Consider the following 9559-nt stretch of genomic DNA (forward strand, 5'->3'; position numbering starts at 1 on the left):
ATTTAATTTATCCATTCATGAGTTGATGGACATTTAGGTTGTTTCCACTTTTTGGCTATTTTAAAAACTGAGATGAACAATCATGTACAAATTTTTAGGTGGACTTCTGTTTTCATATCTCTTGAGTTTCTGCCTAGGAGAGGCATTGCTGGGTCATATGGTAACTCTATGTTTAACCTTTTGGTGAACTGTTAGACTTTCCCAAGTTGCACGTGCTTTCTTTTTAAATTAAAAAGAAAAATCATTTCTAGTAATAAACTTTGATGCTGAGTTAACAGATTCAAATCATATCCCAGAACAATTTTGGTCTCCTCACCTAACCACAGAACTGGTTCTCTACGGCTCTCCCTTCCTGTAGTCATTTCTCTGACTTCGGAGATGGGTTTGTAGAACCCTCCCTTTATGCGATTCTGAGAAGGAAGCAGCTTCTGCAGAAAAATGAGGGAGCCTGTGCTGTGTTGTTGGAGCAAACTCCCGTGATATCTAAGTTCACACGGCATTAAGAAAAGATCACCCTTTGGCAAATCAAACCCGAGCATTTATTGAGATTGTGCAGGGAGACAGATAGCAGAAAAATTTTTTGATACAGAAACGCTTTCCTGCAGGCCTCTCAGTATAGAGCTCTCAGACACATCTGCTGCCATGGCAGCCAGGAATGCAGCCTAGAGAATTCAGAGAGTTTCAAATCCAACTTTCCTCTGACCCTCCCAGCTCTGGTCTCATTTGCATTTCGTAGTTTAGAGAGAGTAGGAGAGCAAAATCTGACTATCTGGCATTTAGGAAGGGAGGAAACTTTTCCTTCTTCTGGTTTTTATTTGTTTGTTTCTTAAGATACATAATTTAATACAAGTGACCTCCAAAGAATAAATTATATTGCTGGTAATTTTAGTGACTATAGAGGAATTTTCCCTCATGGGCCTCAGGCTGATTCTTTTGAGTAAAATACAAGACATGTTTTCAAAAGACTATCCAAGATGAGATTGTGTAATTACGCAAACTGAAATGGAATTTAGATGTTCAACTTGGTAGACAACTTTTCTCCCAGTAACTCCCTGGTGCGCAGGTGTGCCCAGGACCCTATTATACAGTTTCTGTACTAAATAAGTATAGCCTCTTAGTTTTTTAGCTTTCTTCAATATTTTGGTATTTAATTTCAGCATAGGGAGTAAAAAAGTTGTAAATAAGAAAAGCAGTGCTAGAAATTGGATTTAGCCTGAGTAGTAGAGCCAATTTCTCCCTTGGTTTCTTTGCAGGGTGCGGTATATTTTGAATGTCACTCGAGAGATAGATAACTTCTTCCCAGGAGTCTTTGAATATCATAACATTCGGGTATATGATGAAGAGGCAACGGATCTCCTGGCTTACTGGAATGACACTTACAAATTCATCTCTAAAGCAAAGTAAGTAATGGGTCTCGAACACATTCTTACCCTTGTTCCATGTGCACCACACATGCCTGGGGCCTGAAATAGGTATTTACTGAGAGTACTCGGAAAAAAAGCCCTGGCTGGTGTGGCTCAGCTGGTAGCAGGTTTGATTCCCAGTCAGGGCACATACCCAAGTTACAGGTTAGATACCTGGTCAGGGTGCAAAAGGGAGGCAACCGATCAATGTTTCTCTCTCTCCATTCCTCTCTGTAAAATCAATTTTTAAAAAGAAGACTGAGATTTCTTAATCCTCGGGGAAAGATGACTAGTGACTTAATACTTTTCCTGTAAGTAGATGAAGTCCTTGAAAGATGATCTCATGTTGGCTAGTTCCACTGAGCACAAAATTAGAGTATATAAACTGAAGCTGCAGCTAAAGAAATAAAAATGAGAGAAGGGAGAAATTCTGAATGAAATGCTTAAGTTGCCAATGGAGACATTTTAAAGTTGTATAATTGACATTATTCCACACAGATAGAATACTGGGTCCTCCTCTCTATAAACAAGGAGATCTTTGGAAATCTTTTCTCATTTTTTTTTTTTACTTTACTTTTATGATACTCTAAATAGTGAGATTTTTCTCTGGCCTTTCTGTTGATGTCTTCCTTAAATTTAAATTTTTAATTGGTCCTTTTAGTGAAGCTATTTGATTATTTTAATTTGGTGTTTAGTATTAATTAGTATTAATAGGTCAACGCTCATTTTTTTATATGTCTTACTGATTTTTAGAGAGAAGGGAGAGAGAGAGAAACATTGATGTGTGAGAGAAACATCCATCGGTTCCCTCCCTTACATGCCCCGACCGGGGATATGTGCCCTGACAGGGAATTGAACCCACAACTTTTTGGTGTACAGGATGACCACCTGGCCAGGGCTCAACACTCATTTGTTTTTTAAGTCCCTGGGGATTTCCTTGCCAATCCTATTTATGCCTTCAATAGAGAGGGCGTAGCATGTTGGCCACACTCCTCCTTCAGGTGGGACCACATTCAAATCATCGCTGGCAGGTGACAGGCACTTCTGTTTGTAAAGTCCTCCTTTAAGAATGAGTCCATACTTCTCTTAAGAACTTTCATGATGAGGAGATTCTTCCTTTTAGTTACCTAAATTCCCATACCCTAGCTTTGAGCTCATTCTCTTAGTCTCTAGGTAGCACCTAAAAGAGCACTTTATATTCTTGAAGAACATTTTATATTCTATTATTAAATTACTAGAGGCCCAGTGCACAGATTCGTGCACATTGAAAGGAAATTAATTAGAAGGTGGCCAGCAGGGCAGGACTGAGCGAGACGGGCCGGACACACCCTGGAGCCAACCTCCCGCGGTCCCTCCCCGGCCGGCCGCTCCCGGGGCAGCGCTGGGGCTCAAAGGGTGTCTGTGGAGTGAGCAGGGTCCCTCCGGCAGGTGGGGTCCCTTGGCCTGGCCTGCAGGGATCGGGTCGAAACCGGCAGTTCGACATCCCCCGAGGGGTCCTGGAGTGCGAGAGGGCACTCTGCAAAGTTGCTGTCGCTCAGCAGCTCCTACATTGAACATCTACCCCCTGGTGGTCATTGTGCATCATAGCTGTCAGCCGGTCGGCTGGTCACTTAGGCTGTTATATATATAGATAAAGCTAGGCCTGGCCGGCGATCAAAGCACGAGCATCTGGTGTGGAAGGGCAGGTCCCAGCTGACCTCTGGGCCCCCAGGCCCCCACACGCCCTCCTCTGCCTGAGTCACGGCGCCTGAGTCCCCTTGCAGAGATGGGGTGAGCTTGGCCGGATGCCATGGGCCAGGGCGCAGTATGGGCCTCTGGGCTGCCCAGTCAGCCTCGCAGACCTGCTCCTGCGCAAACCCACAGGGAGCCCAACTGGCCCCTGCGGTCGGCAGCTGTAGCCCGGCTCACCTGGAAGAGGCCAATGGGTGTGGGGTGGGCTCCTTGGGGGTGCCCGGCACCGGAGGAGCACGAGGGCTTCCCTGGCACAAGCCCTGGCTTCCCAGGGGAGGTTAGTAGGGGGAGTGAGAGCGAGCTCGGTGGACACCCCACATTCTCACCGCACCTCCGTCCCCGTCACCCCAGCCCCCAGGTAGCCAGCGAAAGGTCATAGCCCTCCCCGCCCCCCAGCCCATCCCCAGTTCCCCGTCCCAGCCCGGGGCCTGGCCCCAATTGGGTGATCAGGGCCTGCCAGCCGCTGGTCACCATTTATGGCAGTGATGGCGAACCTATGACACGCGTGTCAGAGGTGACACGCGAACTCATTTTTTTGGTTGATTTTTCTCTGTTAAATGGCATTTACGGCTCCCTCAGCACCTGGGAGCCAGGTGGCGCCCCCACCCCCCTGCCACTGCCGCTGGTCGCCATGTGCAGGGTAATTGGCAGGGCGATCAGGCCCCCACTTGTACCTGCTTTGGCCTGACGCCGCCCGTTCACCTGCTCCACCATCCTGCCATGGTTCCACGTGCCCATTGGAGCTGGCAGTGCCTCCACTGCCGCCTGCGCAGCGTCGCCAACACCTGCCATGTTCTGCGCTGCCCCCTTGTGGCCAGAGCACGTCATAACAAGCAGTCGAACTCCTAGTTGAACAATTTGCATATTAGGCTTTTATTATATAGGATTCCCAATAATAATGCCACCCATGGCATGCTTACTATGTGCCAGGTACTTTATGTGTATTCTCTCATGTAATATTTTCCAAAACCCAGGGAGGCATATATTGTCATCCTTCTGAATAGATGTGGACAGACTATAGAGACAAGATTCAGAGAGGTTAAGAAACAAATGGTGAGGATAGTACTTAAACCCAAGATGATATAAGAATAGTCTAGTCCCTTAAAGAAAGAACTAGGCAAGTTGTCAGGGTCACAGCTGAAGAAGCTAGAGTTCAAGGTGAGGCCCCAGTCCCAATGAAAAGAAAGGGTGATTTCAGCAGGGCTGGGATTGGAATGAGATGCATGAGGTGCCCAGGTTACATTGAAGCAGCACTCAGTCTCAGGCTCCTGCATCTGAGAGTGAGTTTCTCCTGAGTGGCACACTGGGCACCTCATGTGCTTTACCTAATCAGGGCCCTAAATTCCAGAATCTGTATATGGGTGAGTTTAGGGTTACTAATGTGATACCAGGCTTAATCGGGACAATCCAGCACTAGGGGCAGGGGGGTTGGAGGGGGACTTAAGTTGAGTTAGTTGAAAACTGACATCAGATCCTTCGTTACGTGAGTTAGAAGCCAGCCACTGAAAAAGCCTAGTTTAATATGAATAAATGTTTTCATCGAAGTGGGTTTTATAATTGCATTTTCTTAAGATTGTCCAAGTTTGAACACTTTCCATGCCTGTAGGTACAGACCTGAAATTTTATGCATTAAAGTTGTCAGAGCTTGATGGGCATATATTTGAACACATGTCTGAACTTCCACCTGAGTCACTGTGCATTGGCTTCCCAACTGTGGTGTAAATGAAAACCCTATGGTGCCAGAAACGAAACAAGTATTTCCTAGTCCTTTGGGATAATCTAAGCACAAAAACACACCACATCAACATTTTGCATCTAATTGACAGCTAGGAGGTTAATCTTACCTTCCTTTTGAGACTTTCAGTTATTCCAGACTGTTCTCTGCATTCCTTTAGCTTATTTAGCTCACTCATTTTGGCACTTAAACTTGTGCCTCCTTGTATTGGTGCTGAACTCTTTCCCGTGTCTCCTCCAGCGGGAGAGTTATAAGCTTCCCCAAGGAAGCTTATCTACTGTAATACAGTGAGCAAGTGGATGAATAGATTTCCCCTTTTAGGCTGACACGTGCATTTTTAAATTTATTGGAATAGCTACTTGGGAAGAATTCCAGCCCATGACACTAGTGATAAGAGTAATCATTCTTTCCCAGATTTAAAAATGTTGTTCCCACTTATAGCTGACAGATCTAATCAGCAGATCCATAAGTTTGTTCACACACTTAGCAAGTATCAGAAGGCTTATTCTGTGCCAGACATTGTGTTATTAGCAGAATTAGCATAACCAAGTAATGCTCATATTCAAGATAAATAAACTCTGGCATGTTAAGACTAAGAGGTTTAGTTGTGTTTGTTGTAAGTATCACCTTATGGTAACTTTGTTTTCTTGTTTTTCCACCCCATTAAAAAAAGGGGGGTAGTTATGTATTCCACCCTCCTTACTGAAAGAGCCACATGATGCATTTATCTCATGGTCCCATCCAGCTCCACGGGTTGTACAGCCAGTCCCTAGACAGGACATGGGTGGTGATGTTGTGAAAAGTAATATCCGGGGCTACATCTGAGTACAGAGGAGGATTAGTTTCACTTGGTTTGTGCTCTCCTCCAGGGTCAGAACCCTGACTGGAACTTGAACTGGAAGCAATTGAGAACATTTGGGTAAATTAGGTGAATCACTGCCACACCTGTAGCTCAAGAGAGTGCCCGCCATGAAACATGCCCCTGGGGCCATGGAGGGACTGGCCTTCAGCCACAGGGTCCAGTCTCTAAATCGAAAACTCTCCCCTAGCACCCTGTGACCAGCTGGCATTTCAGTTACCATTGTGAACTTTGTCTGCTTCTTCCACTGAACTCTACCTTTTAGGGAAAAAATGTTACTGTGCCTCATAGTACCTTGTGCATTGTCTTATACCTGATAAATGTTTGCATGGGTTGCATAGCAAGAAAATGAAAGGGCAGGACAGGACACTTGGAAACATTTCAAACCCCGGCTTTGAAAGTGTACTCACCCTTGTGTTTTCCTCTTACCTCCATCCCCAAACTAGGAAACATGGATCTAAATGCCTTGTGCACTGCAAAATGGGGGTGAGTCGCTCAGCCTCCACTGTGATTGCCTATGCAATGAAGGAATATGGCTGGAATCTGGACCGAGCCTATGACTATGTGAAGGAAAGACGAACAGTGACTAAGCCCAACCCCAGCTTCATGAGACAACTGGAAGAGTACCAGGGGATTCTGCTGGCAAGGTGGGTCCTTAAGTGTGACTTTCTCAGATTTTCCATCCTTACGCTCCCTAAGGAAAGGCAAAATGTCCTTCTCTGCAGCTAGTTCTCAGCCTAACATGGATGTGTCACAGCCTAACATGGATGTGTCACAGCCTAACATGGATGTGTCACAGCCTAACATGGATGTGTCACAGCCTAACATGGATGTGTCACAGCCTAACATGGATGTGTCACAGCCTAACATGGATGTGTCACAGCCTAACATGGATGTGTCACAGCCTAACATGGATGTGTCACAGCCTAACATGGATGTGTCACAGCCTAACATGGATGTGTCACAGCCTAACATGGATATGTCACATGTTTAAAAATTGATATCTCTAGCCAGTTTTTTACAAAATAAGTATAAGCATTTGAGATTAGCATGGGAGATTAGACATTTAATGAAAACTAACATTATTTTTCGCCCTGTAATTTAAACTAAAGGGTGGAAAATACTATTCCCTTATTTCAGTTCTCACCTGGGTGTAGATTCTAACAAACACTTCTCAATATCTTTTTTTCCCCTTTTTATTGAATTTATTGGGGCTGACACTAGTTAACAAAATCATATAAGTTTCAGTGCACAATTCCATAACATCATCTGTATATTGTATTTTGTGTTCACCACCCTACATATTTCCTTCCATCCCCATTTACCCGCCTATATCCTCCTCCACCTCCCCCTTCTCAACAATTTCTAATGCCAGATGCACTGTCTTATCAAAATGGATTGCTCCCAAGGTAATTCTAGGCATAGCTGAAATTCTTAGAAATTGTTTGGCCCATTTGTTAAAAAAAAAAAAAAGAAAAAGAAAAGTGCCTGCTGCTACTTTGGACTTTTTTTTTCCAGTGCTTGGTTTCAATGAGCCCACTCCAGTAATTTGGGTCATGTGACAACATCAGCAGAATTGGGATATATATTGGGGTGAAAAGGTGCATCCCAGAAATAGTTCTTTTGGTTTTACATATAAATACATATTTTTAAATTGATTTTAAAGAGAAAGGAAGATGGAGAGAGAGAGAGGAGAGAGAGAGAGAGAGAGAGAGAGAGAGAGAGAGACATCGGTGATAAGAATCATTGATCAGCTGTCTCCTGCACGCCCCCTACTGGGGCTGGAGCCTGCCACCGGAGCATGTGCCCAACGTGGAATCGAACCATGACCTCCTGGTTCATAGGTTGATGCCCAACCACTGTGCCACTCCGGCTGGACCTATTGGTGTGTTTTTTTAATCCTCATCCAAGGATGTGCTTTTCATTGGTTCTAGAGAGAGAGAGGAAGGGAGAGTAAGAGAGAGGTTATTAATCACTGTATTATTTTTCATACAAATAACTGTAAGCCTGTGTATGCCCCATCCTGTATATGCTCTGTAAAAATGCAAAAAAAAATTACAAAGGAAAAATTATTTATAAACTCAATACCTACAGAAACAGTTGACATTATCTTACCTTTCAACTGTAACAACATATACTGAGCACTTACACTGCACTTAACCATCACTTATTCCTTTTTCCCGAAGGTTTACCTTCTATAATAATAAAAGCATAATATGCTAATTAGACCAGACGTCCTTTCGGACAAAGCCGTGGCTTCGAGGGCCAAGCCCCTTGCACAAATTTCATGCATCGGGCCTCTAGTTAAGATATAATTGACATATAGTATTGTGTAAATTTAGGCTGTACAGTGTGTTGATTTGATACATTTATACATTGCAAAGAGCTTACCACCATAGCATTAGCTAACATCTCCATCCCTTTACACATTTCTTTTTTGTGGTAAAAATATTTAAGATCTCTCTTAGCAACATTCAAGTATATAATAAAGTATTAGCTGTTATCACCATGCCATACATTAGATTCTCCAGAACTTGGCAGTCTTATAACTGGAAGTTTGTACCCTTTGGCCAGTATCTACTCATTTCTCCCAACCCCTACTCCTGGTAGCCAGCACTCCACTGTCTGTTTCTCTGAGTTCAGCTTTTTTAGATTCCACAAGTAGGTGACACCACACAGTATTTGTCTTTCTCTGTCGACCCAGTACTAGGTCTTAAACATTTTCTTGTCTCAATCAGAACTAGCTGTTCCATCAGTAAGTTGGTAATTGGTTATAAAATGAGTAATTTGTTTCACTGCATTATTTATTACCCCTTTGGTGGTGAAAGCCACCTTCAGCTGCTCTGGGGGAAAAGATTCAGGTATTAAGCTGGATTTAACGATCAGCTTCCAGAGATGCCACATGTTGAAGTTCTGTGGAATGCTAGATTTTGCTTCATTGTTGCCATGTAGGCATGTTCTCAGTGGTTTTGTTAGGGTGAAGGCACAGCTGCCTAGAAGCATTGGGGCCTAGTGCCAGAGTTTAACTCCAGTAAGTCTCATGACTTGGTCTTGATTCTTGAATCTGGGCTGTGTTTCCCCTGAACAAAATATTAAAGAGCCTTCTAGCCTATCCAGGCAGAGGGACAACTCTCCAACCCCAAAGTATTGTGAAAATGTGGTCACAGCACAGCATTATGGTTTCCACTAAAAAACCCTCCCATTTACTCAGCACTTGGCATGGTTTCCTCTGAGCTGTTCTCTTAGGAGGCTGGGAGGCTATGAAAGTCTCCTCCACTTAAAAAGAATTTATAGGTCTTTGGGGCCAGATATTGATGACATTTTTAGATTAGATCAGAAGGTAGAACACAGCAGTTCTTTTTGGCACAAGAAAGAGGCATCTGAGGTTTGGTTGAGATATAAATATTATATATTCCCAGACACATGACGGATGTTAGGCAGTGTCCTCACGTGACCCACTGAGAGGAAGGATACTATGTGTCCTGCCAATTTCAGTATTTTTTCTGGAATCGCAGGCTACTGCAAGCTGTTAGGTTGGGGTTTTTTAGCGTATGTGGTTTTCTTAGGTGTTAAAGAAATTTCAGGAAAATCTTAAATGAGGGTAAAAAGGGCAGCATAGCCATAGCCAGTTTGGCTCAGTGGATAGAGGGTCAGCCTGCAGACTGAAGGGTCACGGGTTTGATTCTGGTCACGGGCACATGCCCAGGTTGCGGGCTTGATCCTCAGTAGGAGGCGTGCAGGAGGCAGCCAATCAATGATTCTCTCTCATCATTGATGTTTCTATCTCTCTCTCCCTCTCCCTTCCTCTCTGAAATCAATAAAAATATATTT

The 9559-nt window shown here is 44.0% G+C and overlaps 1 protein-coding gene across 1 annotated transcript in view; it reads left to right on the forward strand.

Moving 5' to 3' along the window:
* SSH2 (slingshot protein phosphatase 2) overlaps positions 1–9559 on the forward strand; it is a 112499-nt gene that overhangs the window by 77498 nt on the left and 25442 nt on the right. Inside the window, exons 11-12 of the mRNA XM_005876856.2 lie at positions 1254–1400; positions 6175–6375. Coding sequence (XP_005876918.1) covers positions 1254–1400; positions 6175–6375 — 348 coding nt within the window. The remainder of the gene's footprint in view (positions 1–1253; positions 1401–6174; positions 6376–9559) is intronic.

Source organism: Myotis brandtii, unplaced genomic scaffold (genome assembly GCF_000412655.1).
Source record: "Myotis brandtii unplaced genomic scaffold, ASM41265v1 scaffold50, whole genome shotgun sequence".
In the NCBI taxonomy this organism is placed as follows: domain Eukaryota; kingdom Metazoa; phylum Chordata; class Mammalia; order Chiroptera; family Vespertilionidae; genus Myotis; species Myotis brandtii.